The following is a 23,621-nucleotide window of genomic DNA, read 5'->3' on the forward strand; positions in this document are numbered from 1 at the left end:
CATTAGTGAGGATGGTTACCGCTATGCAAGCTAATCATAGTTGCTAAAAAGGTTGTGTGATGTTTGCAGTACACATTTCTAGTGACAAGGGTAAGGAGGTTGAGGACGTCGATGTGTTGAACAAGTACCCAGTTTTGCAACAGTTTCAGGATGTATTCCCGGAGGATATTACAAAGTTTCCACCTCACAGGGAGGTAGACTTTTTTATTGAGTTGGTGCCTGGGGAAGCTCCAACATCAAAGGCACCTTACGGGATGAGCACACCTGAGTTGGTATAGTTAAAGTTGTAGCTGAAAAAGATGCTTGACAAGGGATACATTAGGTCGAGTGTATCACCTTGGGGTGCACCAGTGTTGTTCGTTAAGAAGAAAGATGGTACTCTCAGATTGTGAATTGATTACATGCAGCTAAACAAAGTAACGATCAAGAAAAAGTACCCATTACCAAGGATTGATGATATATTTGATCAGTTGAAGGGAGCAGCAGTGTTCTATAAGATCGACTAGAGATTAGGATACCATCAGGTATGCATTAGGGAATAGGATATCTTCAGGACTAGGTACGGGAATTATGAGTTTGTTGTTGTTCCATTGGGTATGATTAATTCTCCATCTACATTTATGTGTTTGATGAATAGTTTGTTGCGTCCTTAGCTGGACAAGTTTGCTATTGTATTCGTTGATAACATACTGGTATATTCTAAGAATGAGGAAGAACATGTTGAGCATTTAGCAACAGTGTTGAGATTTCTAAGAGAGCATCAATTGTATGCTAAAATTAGCAAGTGCGGCTTCTTTCAAACTAAGGTACATTACTTGGGGCATGTTGTCTCCAAGGACGACATAGCAGTAGGTCTAGAAAAGATAAGGGCTATCATGGAGTGGGAAACTCCTAAGAATGTGGATGAGGTGAGATCATTTATGGGATTGGCAGGTTACTACAATTGGTTCATCAAGAACTTCTCGTGCATTGAATATCCTATCACATCATTGCAGAGGAAAGGTAAGAAGTTTGAATGGACAAGAATGTGAGGCTAGTTTTGAGAAGCTTAAGCAATTTTTGACACATGCACCAGCACTAAAGATTGTGGATCCAAACAAGGAGTTTGTAGTGTGTACAGATGCTTGCAAGAGAGGACTTAGTGGAGTTCTCATGTAAGAAGGACAAGTAGTGTCCTATAAGTCACAAAAACTGAATGAGAACGAGCACAACATAACTAGAAGGATAACGTTGAAGGGACGAAGTTACAAGATAGGATCTTCCAGGCAGGACAGTGGGATGACAAATACATGGATTCATAGGTTACAGCAGAACATGGGTACAGGTACAAGTGATTGGGATGCAGACTATCGTCTCACGGCGGATGGTTTGGTGAGGTTTAGAGACATGATCTATATGTTGAACTGCAGTGAACTCACGAAGCTTATCTTGAGGGAGTTTCACGCCAAGCCATACTCAAGTCATCCAAGATATCAAAAGACGTTGACGGTGGTGAAGAAGTTCTACCATTGGTCAAATCTGAAGAAGGAAGTGGCAAAGTTCATCGCTAAATGTTTAGATTGTCAGCAGGTCAAGGTGGAATGCAAGCATCCAAGTCATCTACTACAACCTATAATGATTCTGGAATGGAAATGGGAGCTCATTTCCATGGATTTCATTACATGCCTTCCGAGGACAGTGAGGTAGCATGATTATATTATGGTCATGGTTGACAGGTTGAGCACGGTAGTTCACTTCATTCCAGTGAAGACTACATATTCAACTTGTGTGGTAGCATAGGTGTTTATCAGAGAGATAGTGAGACTGCATGGTGTTCCAAAGAATATTGTGTCGGACACAGATGAAAAGTTCACTTCCAAGTTTTGGAAGGAGCTATTTACTAGCTTGGGCACAAAGTTGGCCTTCAGTACAACTTATCATCCGTAGACGGATGGACAGATAGAGAGGGTCAACATGATCTTGGAGGATATGTTGAGGATGTACGTGATGCACCAGCAGAGGAAATGGGAGGAGCATATTCCATTGGCTGAGTTCGGATATAATAATGGTTATCATGAGTCATTGAGGATGAGTCCTTTCGAGGCATTGTATTGGCGAAGTTGTAACGCTCCCATCAGCTGGAGTGATCCAGTGAATAGGGTACTCATTGGACTGGATATGTTAGCAAACATGGAGTAGGAAATGAAGGTTATAAAGAAGAATATAAAGGCAGAAAATCATAGAAATAAGAGTTATGAGAATCAACACAGGGTTTTCAAGGAGTTTCAGGTTGGGGTGCATATGTATTTGCACATCAAGCCCAATAAAAGCTCTTTGAGGATTGGTTCATATGCCAAGTTGGCACCACAGTATTGTGGGCCTTTCAAGATCCTTGAGAGGATTGGAACAATTTCATATCGACTTGCATTGCCTCCAATAGTGAAAGTCCATGATGTTTTCCATATTTCATTGCTTAAGAAGTATATAAAGGATGTTGAGCATGTTATTGATTAGTTTGTATTTTAGGTGGAGCAAGAAGGAGAGTTCCAACCGGAGCCTTAATGCATATTGTTGTGGAAACATATCATGCTCAGGAATAGATCCATAGAGAAATTTATAGTGCAATGGAAGCACTTTGGGATTGAAGAAGCTACATGGTACATGGTGGATCAGATGCGGGCCCTGTATCCTTCATTGTTTTCTAGTTGAGGCAAAGCAGTTTTGATTGATGCTTGGTATATGTTTGCCATATGTTTTGCTAATGTTTTGGTATGTGTATGTATATGTATATGGATCTAAATACCTCCATGAGCTAAGTTATAAAGATCCAATAAGCGATATGGGTGTCATGTTATTATGGTTTTTATCTTGTCATGTTGTCACGATGTTTTTATTTTGAGCAAGTCTTTCATTGTAAATACTGCAACGAACTAAGTTATAAAGCTTCATGGGAAATATATTTGCTTTTCAGCGGTTTTTCTGAGGTCATAGTGTGGTTTAACATCAAGGACAATGCTCCCCAAGGGGAGGGTTCTGTAACAACCCTGGTGAACATTTCATGTAATAAAATTTAATAAAGTCAAAATAAGACCACAGTTAAGGGACACTTATTCCAAGATGAATGTTGGGAAAAGATATCCTAGTGTGCATCACTGGATGTGTGCTTTGGCTAAGGAAAATTGGCAAAGGCTAAGGCAAAGGAATTAAAAAGAAAAAAGGCATTTTTGGCACATTTATTTATGAAAATAAAGTAACTTAGGAGAAAAGTAAGGTGAAAGGTCACAGGTTGCATGTGAGAATGAAATTGAAGGAAAATAATGGAAAATGAAGAAAATAGTGGCCTCATTAATAAAAATTCTTATTAGGATCAGTTGGTGACCTTTTGTCAGTTCACTTTTGGAGCCCTCTCATTATTCTCTCTCTCTCTCTCTCACTTTTGGTCACTTAGAGTTTTCTTGGAGCACTCTAGGCTTGGAGCAAGGAAGGAAAAGAAAGGAAAGGAAAGGAAGGAAAGCAAGGATCAAGGAAGGAAAAGCAGGATCAAGCAGCTTCAATAGGCATACTTGCAAGTAACCTTTTGCGTGTGTGATTTCCTAGCTGGTTTGGAGATGCATGGCTTTACATGTTGGTGTATGGTTCTCTTGCTATCAATGGCATGGTTTTTCCAGGTTGTGACAGTGGTTTTCAGTCTAGCCTTACCTTTTTTCAGATGTCGTGGTATGTTGGGATGTTTATCTCAGGTTTGAGCTTTGGTTTGCTAGATGGATTTCAGAACCCGGGGCAGAGGTGGTCTCAAGTTTCATTCCCAAAGGCCTAATAATCCCTTGGCCATTTTGGCCGGATACACAATACAACATGAGGCATAAGTCTTGGTTTAGGGCCTAGTGATCCGGGTTTGGATTGTGGTAAAGCCTAATAGACTAGTCTCGATTTAGGGCCTAGTGAACTAGGATTGGATTGTGGTAAAGCCTAAGAGATAAGGAGGAAAATTCCTCAAGGATATTGATGGCTTTTGAATGGCATTCCAAGTTCGGTTCGGTTGTGATCAGAGCACCGATTTTGGTGTGATCATGGTTTGATGAGGGTGGAGGTGGTTTAAACTCTAGATTCCCTTGGTTGTTCTTGGATTGGTTGTTATATGAGATCCCACATTCATGCTTGGAATATGGCATGGGGGTGATGTACTGAAAGAGAGATTTGGTTCAGCCATGTCTATGGTCGGGTGGTACGTGGAAGTCCCAAACCTGGTCAGATTTACCTATGATTAATAAAAGCTAAGTTCTCTTACCTCTGCAATGGTTTAAATGTGGATTTAATGGCGGTCATATCTATGATATTTATATGGTTTTATGTTGGTTATAAATATGGCTATATGACTGGTTCATATCATGGTTATTTCATGTATTTAGTTGTAATTGTTAAATGGATGGATGCAAGACCTAATTGACGATATAATAGTTCAGTGGAGAAGGTGGTGATCCTTCTTGTTATGTTTCATAAGTTATTTCAGTCATTTATGCTCTGTCTTGTATCCTAGACTTGTAGGTTACATTGGTGCCAAGTGTTTGACATAATGTTAGTCATGGTTGGGGATGCTCAGGCCTAGTCCCAAGGTTTATTTTTGAATTGTTTATCTTGGCATCATGTCTTTGATGGATTCTAAAGGTTATAACAAGTTCTGGGTAGAGGACAGGATTTTGGGCTAAAAAAATGGCTCAAATCTTAGGGACGCTGGCACAGGTATGCTGAAAAGAGTTCAGGGATGCTCGCACATAGGCCTGTGAGAGAAACCTTAGATTCTAGACACTATCATGCCTATAGCATGAGAGCGACCAGGGGTTAAACGGCTTAAAACATCATTAGGACTCAGGGACAAAATGTATGAGTGGCTGACATGTCTCTTGAGGGTGTTGTTGCTATTGTGAATGGGTTTGTTTGATATGTTCCATCGATTCCATTTCCTTAAGGTCACTAAGGAAGTTGAATCCCTTATAGTGACCTCTCTCATTGCATGTTTACCTCGGCTGGTTGGTTGCTTGGGTGAAACTAGGAGGACAAGGTGTTACAAACTTTCATAAGCCAGTCCATCCAATCACATAAACGACCATTTCCATCAGGTGAACAATCCTTCCATAAAAGACAACTAACCCAAATTGTTCGATACATTCCCATTCGAAGCAGTAAAATACGATATATGATAGGCACTGACATAGAAACAATAGATTCCATATAAAATTTAGCCACACAAACATGCTCGCCTGTCGAGCAAGTAATTCCAGGTTGTTCAGTAATCCAATTGCAGGAGGAGTCAACTACCTTTCATGCAACAATCATAACTATAGTTTTTTGTGGGCGAGGAGGGGAGAAAAGAACCATTTCATACCCGACTACCATCGCCATGAACCTGAAGCATATGTTTTCCCGCAGATGGAACCTCCGTACTGAGTTTGACACCAAATAATAAAGGCCCATGCACCTCGTCTTGATGCTTGAAACCAGACTACAACGCAGAGAAATTGCATGAGATGGGTTGTGTTCCCTCACCACCTGGAGGTTATGCGTTGTACGTTGAATTACTCCCGTCTTAAACTCTCCCATGCTATCTACCACCTCTTTGTATTATTCACACATGCAATGTACTGGAAGGAGCATGCCTTTTGCTCTGCCTCCCATCATATTACCTATAAAAAGAGTCCCAAGAGGGACTATGAGCTGTCACACACCACGATTGAGGATCTTGATTATTTTCTTCATCTTGGTCATGGTTATGAGGGCCATCTTGAGCCGAAATCGGGAGCAACATATCCATGTCTCCATAATGGTTTTATGTGCAAGGGACATCAAGGGTTGTACCCATATGGAGACATCCCCAATCAGCCAAGGAGTCAACAACCTTATTACCCTTCCCGAGTACATGCGAGGGAATAATACAATTGAAGCAGGGGAGGAAAGCACTTATATCCTGAACCAGGCAAGTCGTCCTCCAACTCTTACTAAGCTTCTCCCAATTGGTGCCATGGTTCAACTTTTTAATAACCTCAATTACCAGGTTAGAGTATCCTTCCACCACCAACTTTCTGAACCCTTCTCTTCTTGCAATGAGGAGCCTTGGAAAGGCCACCAAAAGCCACATTTCTAGGGTTGCCTTTAGAGGCCCCATCAAAATTAAGCTTGAGGAAACCAGCAAAAGGGGTAGAGAATTTTGATGGAGAGGATCTGGGGGATACTAACAACGTCCAGGAAGATAGAGCAAGTATATGAGGTGCAAGATTCAGAGCTGTTAGGATCCTAGCTTCATGAGGCACAACCTGCCAATCATTTGGTGCCATTTCTCAGCTATAATTGTTTCTCTTATGTTTTAGAGAACTCTAGCCCATACTTCCGACTGAGAGAGGCGATGGTTTTTAAAAACCCTTTGATTCCTTTCTTTCCAGAGTGCCTAGAGGAGGAAACTTGGGCCAATGTTCGAGGCTCTATTCAAGGCAAGGCTAAAAATATGCCATTCCGCCACATTTCAAGAGAAAATTTGATGCTAGTCATGTCTCGATCTAGATGCCCAAACAATTGTTTCGTATTTCACCATATTTGGATCACAAAGGGGCACAGGTTTAGAATGTGTTCCATATCCTCAATATTAAATTCACACATACTGCATAATAAATGTCCTTGAACACCTCTTTTTTGGAGTTGATCCCAAGTGAGAATTCTTTGCCGACACACCAACCAAAGGAAGTATGATACTTTTGACCATAATTGTCCAGTCCAATTTTTCATCCATATGGGGTTTCCATGATCTTTAAGCTCTTTTGTGGCTAATATGTAATAGAACCATTCCTTTGGTTATGTAACCCCAACTGAGAATATCAAGGCCTTCAAGGGTGGCCACATTTCTGGATTGGAGTTCTCTATCTAGCAAAGTCCATTGATCTGAATTCGGGGGGTTAGGTCAATCCTATTTTTCTTTCCATTTCATCCGGGCTATGTTCAGGGAGGGTTTCGAGTATTGCTCCATTGTTATGTAGTTTTGGTTCTTTTTATAAAGAAAGAGATCTGCTAGATCCTATTGACTAAAGCTTTTTTCTCTTTTCTGCCAGGAGTCCTGCCAAAAAAGAGCTCATCTTCCATCCCAGATTTCCCAAAAGGTATGGAAGCGTATAAGATCTCTATTGGTCGAGGCTAAGTTCCAGATCGAGGACTCTTTTGGGGTATTTTGGATTCTTGATAAATCTTTAGCTAAGGTGGGAATTTTATATTTTCTTGTCCGTATGGTTTTCCAGAGATCCTGTCCATCCTGTATCCATATCCATTAGAGTTTCGCACCCATAACTTGATTCAGAATATGCGGTTCTCTAAGACCGAGACCCCCTGCATTCTTGGGTTTGGTGATGTTTTCCTAGGAGACAATAGCCCATTTTTTTGCCTCTTGGGCCCTTCGCCACTAAAACTTCTTAAAGATATCAACCATGCTAGCACACACGGATTTATGGGAAACCAGATTTGACAGCTAGTAGATCGACATAGATTGGAGCATTGCCTTAAGAAGAACCACTCGAAAAACGATATTAAGAGCTTGAAATGACCAGGTTTGAAGTCTAGATTGGATCCGATCCAGAAGGTCTTTCCAACATAAAGTTCTGAGAGAGTTCAACACTAGGGGAATACCTAAGTATTTGGAGGGTAAGGATCCTAGACTAAATCCTAGGATTTGGGCTAGAAATGATTAGGTAGGGGTTGGGGTATTAAAGAAAAATACATTAGATTTGTCATTGTTAATCAACATACCTGAGGCCTACATGAAATCATGGAGAATGGCTTTGACTACTTTGGCTTCGCGACGAGAGACCCGAGAGAAAAGCATAATATCATCAATAAATTGTTGATGAGTTAAAGGACGATCATTATCCCAGAGATGAATGTCATGAAGAGGTCTCGATTGGACAACATATTTAATATAACGACCCAAACCTTCCGCAGCAAGAATGAAGAGGAAGGGAGAGAGAGGATCACCTTATCGCAAGCCTCTAGAGGGGTTAAAGGGTCGTGAAAAGGATCCATTAATTAAGATCGAAAACACAGGGGAGGAGATGAGGGAGGAAACCTAGGCCATCCACCGAGACATAAAACCAAAGGCTTTCAAAACGTTTAAAAGGAAGGGCCAACTAAGATGATCATAAGCTTTGGAGAGATCCAACTTGATAAGCATGCCTTTAGATTTGAGGTGTTTAAGGGAATGAACCACTTCTTGAGATGTTATGATGCCATCTAAGATTTGGCAACCTTGAGCAAATCGAATTTTCTTCAGGGAGATCAAACAAGGAAAAATAGGTTTCAATCTCATGACCATGATCGTGGAGATAATTTTATAGATGACATTACATAATGAAATCTGAATGAAGCCTAGAATGCTTCTCAGACTACGTAGATTTGGGAATTAAAGCAATAAAGGTAGAATTAAGTGTTGGATTTACCTTATGAGGTCGTCAAGATTCCTCCACTACCTCTAGGATATCATGGCCCATGAAATGCCAGGTTGCCTGAAAGAACTCTGTTGTAAAGCCACCTGGTCTAGATGCCTTGTTCCTAGCCATCCTTTTGACCACTTCTTCCACTTCTTCCATAGTAATAACATGCATGAGTTCCCATTTTTGGTCCCTGATCACCAGATGAAGGATATGTCTAGTAATTTGTTGGATTGCTTTGGATATATCGTGGTCAGGTTTAGAGAGGAGAGTGTGGAAATGATCCACCAAGAGGCTTTCCATTTCCTCATGGTGAACCAACTGATTCCCTGTGGGGTCTTTCAACAAGAAGATCCTGTTGTGCTATTGATGTTGAATCATAGATTTATGGAAGAAACAAGTGTTTCTTTCCCCTTCTCGAAGCCACTGGATCCAGGATTTTTGTCTCCAGAGGATTTCCTCTTGCTTTCTCCATTCTTCTAGCTGAGTTAGGATCTAACCCTCCTCTATTGTTATGGCTCTAGAGCAGCCATATATGATCATTCGCTGTTGAATGATTTTAATTTTCTTATGGATTTGGTGTTTCTCTTTCATGATATTACCGAAGTCCATTTTATTCCAATGTTTTATTTGATGTTTAAGTTCTTTCAATATGAGTTGGTATGCATACAGTTTCTACCTTGCACCGAGAAGGATTTCCGCCAGCTCTCGAGCTTGCTTAGGAAGGAGGGGTCTTGGAGCCAAAAATACTCGAATCAGAATGGGCGATTTATAAGAGCCAACTTTAGATTCATTTATAACCGGATTAGCCAGTGATTTGACCCCAAGCACGGAAGTATTGAAGCTTCAAAGAAGATATCTTTTCTTATAAGGCCTTCTAACACCAAGAATATTTCAAGGCATGAGGCAACCTGATGTTGACCCCCTCGTCAGTTATTCCACGTATATATGCCATTATTGGTGGGGATATCTACCAATTTTAGACCGGAAATCAGATCACGAAAGGTCTCCATCTCTGGTTCTTGGTGTCTAATCCCACCCTTCTTTTCCTCAAGCGATTAATTGAGATTAAAGTCTCCCCCAATTATCCATAAATCACGTGGGCATATATTCTTGAGCTTTCCTATATTCTGAAGGAAAGCAACTTTCTCACCCAGAATGTGAGGACCATAGACAGTTGAGAGTAGCGCCCAATCCTTAGTGCCTATATGTCTGAAGCATCTCGAAAAAATACGGGGCATACTCACCCATTGATCAAAGATAATTTCAGAGGGGTTTCAGAGAACGACCAATCCTCTTGCTTTACCCCTAGCATCCTCTAACACCACTTCATACCCTAGCCACATGGATCTAATGATTGATTTGAATCGTTCTTTAGACACCTTGGTCTGTTGGAGCATCACTGTACTGGGCTTTTCCTTCTTTAATATGTCCTTCAAGTATCTTTGTTTGCCTCGACTATTAAGGCCTATTACATTCCAGGAGAGCACAATCATTGAGATAATTTATTAAGTTGGTGGAATACCACTAAAAGCAGCACTATCGTCCCTAAGTTCACCAAAAAATCACCAACCATCTGTATTGACTCTTGTAGGTTATTTCTGCCCCTTTTTTTACCTTCATTTCTCTTCCCTCCTTGTTCTTGATTACTACTGATTTGGGATCCTAGTGGATCAGGTGGATCTGGCGGTTTTTTACTTTGTTTTGCTTGATATTGCTAAAATGTCTCCCGATACAATTTCTTTTGTTCCTCAGGTCTAAATCTCTCGTCCAAATTCTTCCATTCATTCAACAACCACTTCAGTACTTGTTCCTTTGTACTCAAGTCTTCCTTTGATCCATTTATCTCCATATTTATCTGATCCATGACGGGCTCAGACACTTCCTTGTTGGTTGGTTCCTCTTGAGCTTTTTTTTTCGACTTGGGGTTCATTTTGGGCGGAACCCTAGCCTTAGTTTCCATTCATTTAACCACCTCCTTTGATCTTTCCCCCATTTCCTGTAAAACCCCAAATCTATTATGAATGTCTTGATTCCTTTGCGGATGAGCAACACGGCTTACCTTAGGGGGTTTTGTGGATCGTTTTTTGTATGAGACTTCCTTAAAACCCTCATTTTCATCCTGCGATTGTGTCGTATCCTTTGGCCCAATTGCTTCCATCACGTCCATTTGATTAAGAGGACATGCCTTACATAGATGGCCATATTCATGACACCTTCTAGAGTGAAAAGGGATATGCTTGTAATCAAGCAGTTGGTGCAAGACCTTGTCCTGGTACTCCAGTTTTACAAATTCGAGAAGAGGTTTATTAAATCTCCATTCATAAATATTCCCCATTCCTTTAAATTCAAAATTTTACTCAATTTTTTATTAAAATAAATTTAATTAATATGAATTTAAATTCTACCACTAAAATAATTATTCATTAATAATTATATTTATACATAAAAAAATTATATTATATAAATGAATACATAATAACACAAAAAATATATGCTCTATTTTATACTATTTACATATAAAAATAATCTTCCAAAAATGTTCTACATATAATTGAAAGAAAAAATAATTATTCATCAATCATTATATTTGTACATAAAAGTTATATTATATAAAATGAATACATAAAAACACATGGAATATGTACTGTATTTTATATTATTTACATATAAAAATAATTTTCTAAAAGTGTTTTTAAATATAATTCAAAGAAAATATATTTTAGTTTAGAAGAATAATTTTCTAAAAATATTTCACATGAATTCCAAAATTGTTTTAGATATAATTCAAAGAAAATATACTTAGTTTAGAAGAATAATTTTGGAAAATATTTGACATGAAATTATTCTAATAGATGTTACAAATTATTTAATAATTATAATATATAAACTCTTGATTTATATTTAAAAAAATTAAATAAATAAAATTAATAATAATAAATTGATTTTATATTATAAATTCTTAATTTTATATTTAAATAAATAAAATTATTAATAATAAATTGATTTTATAAAAATATACGTATTATATTATTAAATAAATTTAAAATTAATTATTATCAAAACAATTATATTAGACCATCATTTAAATATATATAAAACTAATTATTTTTAAAATAACTATTATGTTAACCTAACAAAAAAATAAATTAATTGTTAATAATAATAAAAGATTACTATACTCACAATTGGGAAAGGAGAAAATAAAAGTAATATACGTACTCCGCATATTCCACATGTTTTAGATAGCTTGCACATATAGAGAGTATTTGGAATTCCAAAAGATTCATCAACCACCAAGCTGGAGGTTCATTAAAAGTATGAAGGAAGGTTGTTGGTGCCCTACTTTTAAAGCTCTTATTTCTTTTAGGTACCCATATATATTTAATTCAAGAGCTATCTTCTTGTCCAAAAAAGGCCATCCCATTTAGCTAGGAAAGGGGGGCTATTATATGAATTAAGTTATTTGATTGTTTTAAAAGAAAGATGACTGTTAGGTAATACATCACTTCATATTTTTATTAAGCATGATGATTAATTAATTAATTTGGGTTTATCTAAGAGAACTTGTGGTCCTTGAATATATTAAGAAAATAAAAGGGGAGTTTATGTAACAACTTGTGGTCCTTGTACCATATTACAAGATGCATTATTGCCTATGGGGGAATCCGTAATTACGAAAGGGAGTCCACGAATGATATGAGGACGTGGAAGTCCTGGTTGATCTCAGTCTAAATCACGGGATATGCTTAACAAATATTTACTGCGAACCAACGGGTTGTGGTGTTAAAGCTGTCTTGCATACTTTTCCTTTGTATCGTTGTTGATCATTGATTGCATAAAGGTCTACACATTTAAAAAATATGAAAATATGGCGACTTTGGACAAGGACGAGCGAGCATGGGGCGACTGGGGGGTTTTGTTTGTCTTGTTGCTAGGCCAGTCGTATTGCGTGTTATGCATAAGTCAAGCACGTGGGCCATGAATTAATTGCGATTATGGTTAGTTGGTGACGTGGCTTACGGTAAGCCTTGTTTTGATGTTATGGACAAGATTGAGTTACTGGTTGCTCGGCCTGTACCCTACATGGCCAAGGGATAAGGTGACAATATTTCCCGCGATGGAAGTCATTTGTCTACTTGACTAATCATTTTGGAAAAGATAGTAAGGAAAGAGGGGGAGGGTTTGATTAAGTTATCAATAATTTTGGGACCGTGGTTACATCTCCGTTCCTTGTCGCTATCCATAAGAAATAAGTCTTTATGAAATGGTGAAAAATGAAAATTACAGGAGCGAGTGCATTGATGGAAGGGTAGTAAAAAGTAAAGTTTGGCGCGTGCAGGGAAGAACAAAGGAGACGGTGAGGGTGAGGGGTGTGGCGTAACAAGAAACACTCTTCGTCCTCCTCCACTACTACTACAGGGCTCGCGTCAGTCCAAATCCCAAAACGAAAAGCGGAGCACAGCTTAGCACGGTATACGATACACGATGACAGCAACAACAATAATAATAACTACAACTATAGATGGATGCCATCACACATGCGATAACATCATCATTATTAGGAGTTGTAAGTAAAAAGGAAGAGGAGGAGGAAATTGGAATGATCGTTCGCCCGCCACCCGTTTTAGGTTTTCAAAGTGCCAGTGAAATCGACATTCTTCTCGACTTCCTAACTACGGCCGTAGCACTGAGGGAGGAGAGAGGGCTCAGGGAGGGACCGCTGGCTGACGGGGCGAGGACGGGCGTCAGGGCTTTTTCATAATGTGGGTGGCAGCCTGGAGAGGAGGTTAGAAGTCGGAAGTATCTTTGTAATATTGTTTTGTTTGTTTCGTTTTTCTAATTTACTTCTGGCAAAGCTCATCATGATGATTCGGCAGCTACCGGCGTTTTGACAGTACGAAAAATCTTGTGTGCGTGATAATTATGATGGAGAACCCGCCGGTTTTCCGTTTCGGTCAGGCCGGCAAAAGTCCGTTTCCAATGCGATGACGTCAGAATCGGGATGGGGTGAGTTTGAGTATGGGCTTGCGTTTTGTTCCTTTTGCTTGAATTGCGTTTCCGGTGGGAAGCCGGACGCGCGGATTACGAGGAGGTCCGGGGATCGAAACCCCCGGCGGAGGAGAGGGGGATGATTTTGTTTTTTGGTTTTTAGCAGGCAGGAGAGAGGAATTAGGGAGTTAGAGTAAAGAGTAGGTCCAGGGAACGAAGCCCGTGAGCGGGGGTGGTGTGGGGGTTGAGTTGTACATAGAAACAGTGACATCAGAGGGGCCGTGGGACGGAAAGATGGGCTCGTGAAGAGCGCGTCCGGACGGGGATTCGACCCTTGAACCTCTAGGGATGGACCATCGGCGGAATTTATGAGCGACATGTGGCCGAAAGCCGTACGGAGAGGGTCAAAGGTGGAGTGTGAGGACCACTGAAAATGGCAGCGAGAAGCTGCAGAGTAAGAAGCATGGTGGTGATGAGATATGCGTAATACTAGATTGTAGGGGCATTTAGAGCGTCTGCGTCATGAATTATGGGCCCCCTTTAGCTCTGGAAAAGAAAAGGCTATGCAAACAGAGTAAAAAAGCTTCGGAGAATGTGCTGGAAATAGGCTTTTAAATTCTTTTTGGCTTGGCTTCGGTTTGGCATCCAAAGGTGAAGTAAATTCTAATTTGTTTTTATTTTTATTTTTGAAAGTCGCTTTAGTTTTTCCTACTGTGTATTTATGCACGGGAACTATGCGGTCAGTATCGGACACGACTTTCAAGGCAATGGCGGCTATGGTTATGTGTAGTAGATGGATGGCTGGCTATTGTGATGGTAAAGGTATGCCTTTTCTCTTTTTCTTTTAGTGACTTTGCCGCCTCTTCGGGATTATGTAGACAAAGACCTTTCCTCGTCCACACAGCATTTTTTTTTCCTCTTCGCTTCTGGTTTCTGCAATCGCAGCGATTGCAACTGTTAATGACATCCGTCGTTTCTGCTCTGTGACGGTTGAGGTCGGCCGGGTCGGCCGTCTCCCCGGTCTCGCTTCTGGATTTATTATGCACATTTCTTTTGTTGACCCAGCTTCTTGCTAAGAATAGAGGATTTTGAAGACTCGGAGGGTTTTAATTCAGGTAAATGGCAGGCCGGCGCTTTGCAAGTAGAGTCTTAGGCCACGGTATTTGCGGTGTGTAGTTTGTACGGGTGATGTTTGACGATTTCATGAAAATTAAGTCATTTTCTCATCTTTCTTATAGTATCTGCTTGACCTAATCAGATTTTCCTGCCGTTTATGTTGGTAATATCTCTCTGAAATGATTTGATGGTGAAGTTTTCTGAAATTTCAATGGCACTTTTGATCCTTAACTCTGTTGTCTTCCTAATCCCTTAATGGCCGGCAATAGCTGTAGCGAAGCTTGATCCGACGGTCAATTCTGGAAATTTCCTCACCTTGTGCTTCGCCAAACTGATTTTTCTGTCTTTTATAATCGTTATTGTCTTTGAAATACTTTTCTGATCTGATTTGATGTTGAGATTTGCGGAAATTTTTAATTTTTTATCCGACTTTTAACAGTTGTTGCTTTTCGAGCGTTTAATATCTTGTTTGTTATCTGTTTTCTGTATCTTTGATAGTTTACTTGGTCTTTAAAGCATTCTCCTATATAACTCAATGATATGCCTTTTGAATAGCTGCAATGGCTCTGAAACACGAGACGCTTATCAACGTTTCTACAGAAATAGATATGCGATTCACCATTGAAAGTTGTCTTTTGGTAAGATGTCTCGTATTGTGAAACTCGGTGTTTCGGTGTGGTTTTGTCAGACATTTTCCCTATCTTTTGCCTGTACGCCGCTCCAAGTGTTGTAATCTGTAATATTTTGATGTCTACTCATTCTTGAATACTTTTAAGGATTGCACATATTGTTAGGTTTTGTATACTTTTCACGTAAATGCCATAATTTGTCATTCGATAGCTACGAAATACAGGTGCCGTGCCTTACATACCTTTAGAGTGTGATCCTTTTATTTTTTCTCAAACGTCAGGAAACGTCCGGCGGCTAGAAATGCTAAATTTATGCAACTATTTCACAGAAGATGCCTCGAACCTGTAACTTTGCTTTGGGAACTCCATAATATGTCCGTAGTTCTATTAAGTTCTAACCCCAATGAAAAATTCTGTTAAAGATATCAGAACGTGTATTGCTTAAACAAACGACCGGCATTGCTCTAATTTCAGTTTGTCACCGTTATGCAGGTTATACGAATCTGAAAAACAATGCGGAAGTAGTGGCCTCGATAGAAAGAGGATATCATTTGATGTTAATTCTGAAGCCCTTTCAATCGCTCTCATTTGGTACCGGGCAAGGGTTTTCTTCGAGTATGGGGCAAACTATGAAGTGGTTTACTGGGCCTTAGCGGTTAGGTGGCAGTGCGCGGCGGTGCAATAAATTCAGTTTGTTCTCTTTCGGTAGCCTAATATATCAAAAACAATCAGCTTCACGAGGTTTTTCTCGACAGGCTTGCACTGGTTTCGGTTGTTTTTTTTTTTTTTTCATTTAGAGGCTTCCACATACAGTAATATATTTTCAGAAGCCACAGTGAAACCCTAGATTAAAGTAGCGAACAATCTACTCTGCTTTTATTAGACCGTGCCACTATTATGCTTTCAAATATAGCTATTTTTGTTTTTGAAACCGACCCACCAGACTGTTGGCTTATGTACTGTGTTGTGGTTTGGAATGCATAACAAACACAATAAACCCTAAAATTTTGGCTACTCTCAATGTTATATAGGTGTCTGAAAATATATAGATCTCGATGAGTTCCTATCTTCAGAAGAAACTATATCTCCCTCGATTTCATTAACTTCTCATGTGAAGTTGATATTCAGATGGATGGTGTGGTCCTTGTGAATATCATTAGCTAGCGAACGAGTATAAAAAGCTGTTTCGAAATGTTTTGGAGAAGGAAGTGTAGATTTTTTTCTTTTAATAATCATTTTCCTGCATAGTATGATTCTTGCTGATGTGATTATTAGAACTGTATTCTGACCGCCTTTCATGCTTGAAGGGTATGCAAAGGGTATTTTCAAGAGAATAGATAAATACCATCTCTTCTTATTAAAATTTCTGTTCTATTGATCATTTTGAAAGGATTTCCCTTCATGTTACTTATTGTTAATGCACATAATTGTAAGACGTATTATTTCTTCGTAATTCCTAAATTTTGGGTAGATGGCATGTATGATGATGAGGCTATAATAGTTGCAGTTATATTATGAGTTGCGAATTAGGCTTTTTATATTCCCGTTTTGATATGGATGTTTTATTAGTGGCCTTGTGTTGCAGAAATGAATGTCAAAGATAGAGAAATCCGGAGGAATATCATCCCGATGAGCTAGGCGGTGGTTTAAAAGGCAGAATGGATTAAACCTAAAGACAGGTCCGTTGATGGCATTTTCTTCTAGTAAGCAACATGAACTGTTGGCTTTCAGATTGAAAGTGAGAATAAGACTTGCGTTACAGGGCAGTCAGCCAGAAGTTATGGATGCCTGTTGGGTATTGAATGTTGTAAATGCGGCGTGGGTATAGACTAGGAATTGCCAAAAGATATTTTCAGTGCTGCAAGGTAGGTAGGAACTCATGTCAGAAGGATTCGACACAGGATGTTTGGACTCCACAATGCTAGAGCATTCTTTCCTAAGAATGAACCAGTTAAGATCTCAAGCACACGTTGCACAGCAAAGCCGGCGTGAGAAATTGAGAGTACAGCAGAATCCTTTGTCTCCACAGATTGGGACTCAAACTGATACATCTGGGTTTTCAAATTATATTTTACAGCAAGCACCGCAATCGGCAATAACCACAGAAGCACATAATCAGACCAGAAATCGCGATTCCTCTAGGGGATATTCGGGGCATCCTACACAGGCAAACACTGGGGATGAAATGCCAATGTATGACGCAGGCATGCTATCCTCTGAAATGTACAATTTTCCAACAGGTGCAGAGTTGCTCGGTGTACCCCCGAAGGGGATAGTCTTACAACAAGCTTCCAGTGAAGATGGGTCCAATCGACCTTCTGCTATGGGGGCAGTTTCATATTCAAGCTTTGGACATTCCAATTCAAACTTTTCCGGTAGTAAGGCCAGTATAGTTCCAAATTTGGGCAACTGGAAAAGCTTGAATACTTCGTCAAACAGTGATTGGCCTGTTAAGTTCATACATGGCTTACCGAATGCACCCTCAGGTGCTTATGGCGGACAGAATCCAATAGCAACACCTCTAGTTCTGGCAGGAGGGGGCCTGCAGACTGGAGTTGTCAAAGATGGTAATTTAGCCGCGTCTACCAACATACATTCCCAGGCTGATGCAATGCAGCTCTATTTAATGAATCCAGCATACGCAGGTTATCCCGAAAATTCGCCACCTGCAGCTATGCATCCCTCCAATGATACGGTAGCCAATCAAGGGCAGGAGTCACAGAAACACATAGTGGAAGTTCCGCTCCAGTTTCCGAGTTTCCAACAGAATGCTTTGCCAATGGTTGCAGAAGTTGCTACTACTTCTACTGTCGGAAGCCAGGGCTTTTGTTTTGCACAGCTTCCCTCCAATCTTAGAGAGTCAGCTCAGAGCCAGTGGCCAAGTGGCGGAAACGAGTTGGTTCTTATGCCAAGCTACGGGAATATTCAAAATGGCCAATATTTGCCTCCTCGATTAAACAATGCGATGAATTGGGGAAACAGGCAGGCAGGATCTCTTCCAAATTCACAATGGAATCAGGAACCTTTTGTTGAAGGCAAGGTTGAAGATGAGTTTAGAACCGAGCAACTTTCTGTGGGGCGTGACAGGTCAGGCCAAGGACTCTCGTTATCACTATCATCTCATCAGCCTTCTGAAATGCAACTGCAACAGTTTGAAGCAATGACTGGCCGTACAAATGTCTTGCAAGTAGCTACAGATGACAAGGGTAAATCAGAAGAACTCTTCAACAGGCCAGGAACGAATAGTTCTGCATACTTCTCTTCATATTCAAAGGATGGGATTCCAGGGAAAGGGTATGGGAATCCTGTACAGGGTGGTGGCGGAGGCTCAACCATGGTACTGCACATGAATGTAGGACCTTTAGGCCCATTCACAGGTTATGCTAGTGTCTTGAAAAGCTCAAAGTACTTGAAGCCAGCCCAGCAGTTATTGGATGAGTTTTGCAATGTTGGGGGACAACATCAGAGCAACAATATGCCGAAGGAAAAACTTTCTAAACCTCAAGCTGGATGGGTGGATAGAAGTTCAGGAGGTAGCAGTGTTGTTCAGAATAGTTTAGACATTAAAAGTGATATCAGTGGAAAAATGGGCGACTCCTGTGCTGCAGCATCAACTACCTTCGCCCCTGGAGAAACAAGTGAAAGCGGAATGGAGCAGCTGGCATATTCTGGTGATAGATTCGAAATTCAGAGGAGGCGAACGAAGCTTTTATCGATGCTTGAAGAGGTGAGTCAATCTCTTTAACCTAATCAAACATGCTAGTTTAAATTCTGCGTAATCTTCACCACATTTTAAAATTTCAAAGATATTTAGAAAATAAGGCGACATTGGACGATAGAAAATTTACAATCTAGATCCGAATCCACCGCGTCTGACATTAACTGCGCTCTACATATCTTACCTGAGGCGGAACCCCAACAAATCAACCACTGAAACCCTAACTAACGTGACAGGCATTTTTCATGTGGGTAAAACGTCGTAAATTTCTGAGAAATGCTTCAAAGACGCATTTGCTTATTTGAAGCCGGGCTACGGGATACTCCCAATATGAAATTGTCTGTTATATGAAATCCAAGTGTAAAATAAAAAATATACTTTATAAACAGATCCTTTTTAAAAAATCATATAGTGCATTATTGAACTGTGCAAATTAGTATGGTCAAATTAACCATTTCTTCAAGTACAGACTTCAACTAACATTCTGGGAAAGATGTACCAAATAAGAAATTTAATTTCTATGAAAGTCCCATTTGTACCGGGGATCATTATGTCTACTATTAACGGATGCAAATTTATTGATTATACTCAATTTCGGCATTTTCTAAGTACAACAGATTTGGCTTAGTATTTTACAGAATCTAGATACTAAGTACATTTTATAGCTAATAAGTTTCTATGTAATTTATTTCAAGTTTCCAAAATGCTCGTCTTTTTTATCAGCTCAGTTGCAAATTCTTTAACCTAATTGGTAGGCATCATGGTGTTGTTCTTAAATCTAACAGTAATAAAAAAACCTGATTGAAACACAATGTTGGCACGACTGTTTAGGCAATGAACTCGAAATTTATGGAGCGGTGGCTGCCGTTCCACAATAATTGTGTCAACTTTCAATCATACTACGTTGTAGCCACATTTTACATAGATATGTACATTGTGAAATCCCTTGTTGGTTTCGAAATTGGTATAAATCAGTGATGTGGTTTTTGGTTTGCGTTGTTCAGTAAACGTTGATATCGATTACAAATTAGGAATTCCTTTAAACATATGCAAGCCAATACACAGAAATCACTCCCCTCCACTCCCACGGCTGTTGGTTTTGGAATAGGGCTAACTCGGTGATGTGGTTCCCGTTGTTCAAGAACAGTCTGCATGATATCGATAATGAATGATATGAAATCCTGCGGAGATGTGTGATCCAATGATGGAACTTGGAATTAGCAATAGTATATTTATTTGTAGGAGCTTTTACGTCACACGACGACCAATCATTATTGGAATATTTAGGAAAGAACATGGTCGAACGGTTCGAGGATAACCAAGCTTCATTTCCCCGTGTTTGATTTGGAATTTCATACTGAATAGAACAAAGAAAACAAGGAAAGAAATTGGTGGCATATTAAATCACAAGGAACATTATAAGAAAAGTTAAATTTCCCGAGGCGGAAAAAGTGAAGTATAGTAATATATGGGAAGTATGGTGAATCTTCGAAAATCGTATGATCATGTATAAAGGAGGTTTTGCTTATGGAGAAATTGTTTCGTCTAATCATGATAAATACTGTTAATGTAGGCTTCTTATGAATAAAATTTGAAAATTGTAAGTTGGTTAAATAACTTGACTACAAATGTCTTGGTTCATCCTTTTCTAGCATGTTTTGAATGGCTAGAATCAATCATCAGATTATTGGTGGGTAGCAGTTTGTTAATGACTATTAGCCATGTTTTTGGTTGGCTGCCTACTACGTAGTCTAATTCTGGTGGAACTTGCAATCCTGGTCTATATAGAATTCTTTCAATGTTTATTTTAATTGGAGTTGAAGGTGTGCTTTTGACTGGAGTCAAGACAGATTGTATGAGGTCCTCTTGACTTCTCAAGTATTTCAACTTTTCCACAATTTGGTTGCATTGTGGATGATTCCCGACTTTTTGGAAGAAAATTGTTCAATCCCTTGACTTATTGATTTCGTAGTTTCTTGCAGTATTGCTACCCAATGCACCTGTATTGTGGTTCCTCCATAAATTTCTGATCGCAATTTGCTTTATCCTTTCAGGTCCACAGGAGATACAGGCAATATTGTGAACAAATGCAGATGGTTGTTACGTCTTTTGAATCTATAGCCGGTCTAGGAGCAGCAACTCCATACACTGCCTTGGCCCTGAAGGCAATGTCAAGGCACTTTAAATGTTTAAGAGACGCAATCAATAATCAGCTTAGAGTCACAAGTAAGGCATTAGGCGAGGACTCCAGTCTTGCTGGTGTAAGTAGAGGGGAAACACCAAGATTAAGATTTATTGATCAAAACATTAGGCAACAACGTGCAGTGCAGCATTTAGGAATGCTTGAACAACATGCTTGGCGTCCACAGCGAGGACTTCCGGAACGTTCGGTGTCTGTTCTTCGTGCATGGTTATTTGAGCATTTTCTCCACCCGTAAGTTGTCAACCTTTAAACTTGGATTTGTCAAATAAGTGAACATCCATACATTGATTTTCGATTTGTGTCTTGCGTTAGCTGCTATTTGTCTACCTTGGGAGAATCATGGCTTGACTTTACAAGGTGGTTGTAACTCTTGAGAAAGTCAATTCAGAAAGGTAGTCATCACTGTGCATAGATACATGTTTGAATTATAAAATATAGATGTATCCACTTTGTTTTGCAGGTACCCTACGGATGCGGATAAACATATGTTGGCTAGACAAACCGGTCTTTCAAGAAGTCAGGTATCTTAGCAATTCAAAGTTGCCATACATTATTGAAAACAATCCTGAAAAGTGTACAAGGGTATCCATTGGAACAACCGAGAAAACAATTGTTTTTATTCATGGAATTTTGTTAATGCAGGTTTCCAACTGGTTCATAAATGCTAGAGTTAGACTCTGGAAGCCGATGGTGGAAGAGATGTACCTGCAGGAAAGCAAGGACTCATCTGAAATGGATATCACTCTAAAAAGAAAGGAAAGTGACTCCAGAGATAAAACTGAGTGTCCTATGGGGAATGAGAAAAATATGAATAAGCATGGAAAGATGATGTTAGATGGAGGGTCAGATAGGCAATCTGCTTCTGAAGGCGGAGGTTCCAAATTTGATCACGGTGGCAGCACATCACAAACTGGTCAAGAAAGCTCTGGTACAGCTATGAGCATGCCTCTAGAATCACAGTTTAGGCCAGCTGAAAAAGTTGATGCTATGAGAGAAGCAGATATGAACACTAATAGAAATGTTCGTGAAACCCAGTCTCTGTCCTCAGTTAATGTTGCAACAATAGGGGTTGATAGAAGGCTCGAGGACACTCATGGGTGTCAGAATTTTGATCACGGCACCAAAAGATTTAGGAATGATGAGAGAAACAAGCTTCAGGGATTTGAAAATACAATTGATTTTTCTTCATACAACCATAGCTCCGCCATGGGTGGAAGGTATTCGCATGAGGATTTCACACCTCGATTTGGGAGTGCTGGCGTGTCTTTAACGTTGGGCCTGCGCCACAGTGGAGGTCAAGAGAAGTACAGCAATGGTCTTTATATATCTAGAGATGATGCAGCAGCAGATTCCAATCACCATTATAATATCCACGACAGTCATGATCAAGGCTATGGAAGTGGCTTTGATGCCCAAGACATGCAGTTCAGAAAGCACGTAGGAAGTCAGCTCTTGCATTGATTTAGTGGCTTAATTAGGAACTATAGAAACACTAAAGAGTTTCTTGCAGAAGATGACATCTTAATGCAGACATATAACGTCTCAAATTATGTGGAACGAGGTGAGAGTTTCAACCTTCAACTCCCCATCTCGCTCTGTACAAATTAACCCACGGAAACAGGTAGCTTGCTATTTAAAATTGTGAAAGAAATCTTGTAATATGTCTAGTTCTTAAGCCTGAGACCAGCTTGGCCAAAGTGGTCACTGACATTTAATGCTGATGATCATGAATATTGAGGCTGATTAATGCAGCAGCAACAATATTGTCATCCATCGCTGGAGCGGAATAAGTTGCATTTATTTTCCCAGGTAAGAAATGTGAAATTATAGGGCTATGAATGGCATCTTCTACGTCCACAGAAAAGTTAATCGCAGGTAAACTATTTATAACGCTTTAGAAACAAATGCTGGTTCTTGTGATTCATAATAACTTTCAGATGAACAAGCTCCTGCTGGATGGAAAGAAAGTTTCGTTATCTCTTATAATAGTTATACCGGAATGCAAGACTGTATTTTAATATTGTAAAGCTGTCCTTGCCATCAAAGCAACGGGCATTGTACATTAATGATTGGTGGAACATGGTTCCTGGCAGCTTCTTCCGCTTTTGAAGTTACTCTGAAATATTCTCCTGGGTTCTTTTGTTAGACTAATATGTATGGATAAGAAGGCATTAATAATTTCCTTTGAATCATTGGAATTACTTTCTCTCCATTGCTATGGCAGACTATAAACCGCCATGGATAGGCATGACGTCCATGCTTCAATCATTGCATATAAGATTCTAACTTTATGCTACTTCTTTTTACGGCAGTTGGGGAACGCGTGTCCGGGGCTTGATTATGCATAGTGATGCTGCACCTTCCATATGTTTTTCTGTTCCCTTCTATATTTTATGCATACCTTAAGACTTATGTGTCAGTCTCATTTGTTCCCTTTCATTTTCATGATTTAATCACCTTATGGCTATAATGGGGGGTGAAGGTATTTAAAATTCAGAACGGACGTGGGAGCGTTAATCATAGAT

The 23,621-nt window shown here is 39.6% G+C and overlaps 1 protein-coding gene across 5 annotated transcripts; it reads left to right on the forward strand.

The window, feature by feature from the left end:
• Positions 1–13,003: 13,003 nt before the first annotated feature.
• On the forward strand, positions 13,004–23,288 carry LOC149147834 (uncharacterized). Of its 5 annotated transcripts, XM_089445178.1 has the most exons (7): positions 13,004–14,081; positions 14,175–14,252; positions 15,668–15,916; positions 16,761–18,902; positions 20,948–21,327; positions 21,557–21,617; positions 21,739–23,288. In XM_089445178.1, the coding sequence occupies exons 4-7, from the start codon at positions 17,055–17,057 to the stop codon at positions 22,555–22,557; spliced, it is 3,108 nt and encodes a 1,035-aa protein (XP_089301304.1). In that variant the 5' UTR covers positions 13,004–14,081; positions 14,175–14,252; positions 15,668–15,916; positions 16,761–17,054; the 3' UTR covers positions 22,558–23,288. The 5 variants fall into 5 exon arrangements, with proteins under 5 accessions (XP_089301304.1, XP_089301303.1, XP_089301306.1 ...); XM_089445177.1 differs by lacking the exon at positions 14,175–14,252; XM_089445180.1 differs by lacking the exons at positions 13,004–14,081; positions 14,175–14,252 and adding an exon at positions 14,271–14,545 and having other exon boundaries at positions 16,745–18,902.
• The last annotated feature ends 333 nt before the right edge of the window (positions 23,289–23,621 follow it).

This window comes from Pinus tabuliformis, chromosome 9, assembly GCF_031772625.1.
Source record: "Pinus tabuliformis cultivar Carrire ecotype Pingquan chromosome 9, CPIR1, whole genome shotgun sequence".
Classification (NCBI taxonomy): Eukaryota; Viridiplantae; Streptophyta; class Pinopsida; order Pinales; family Pinaceae; genus Pinus; species Pinus tabuliformis.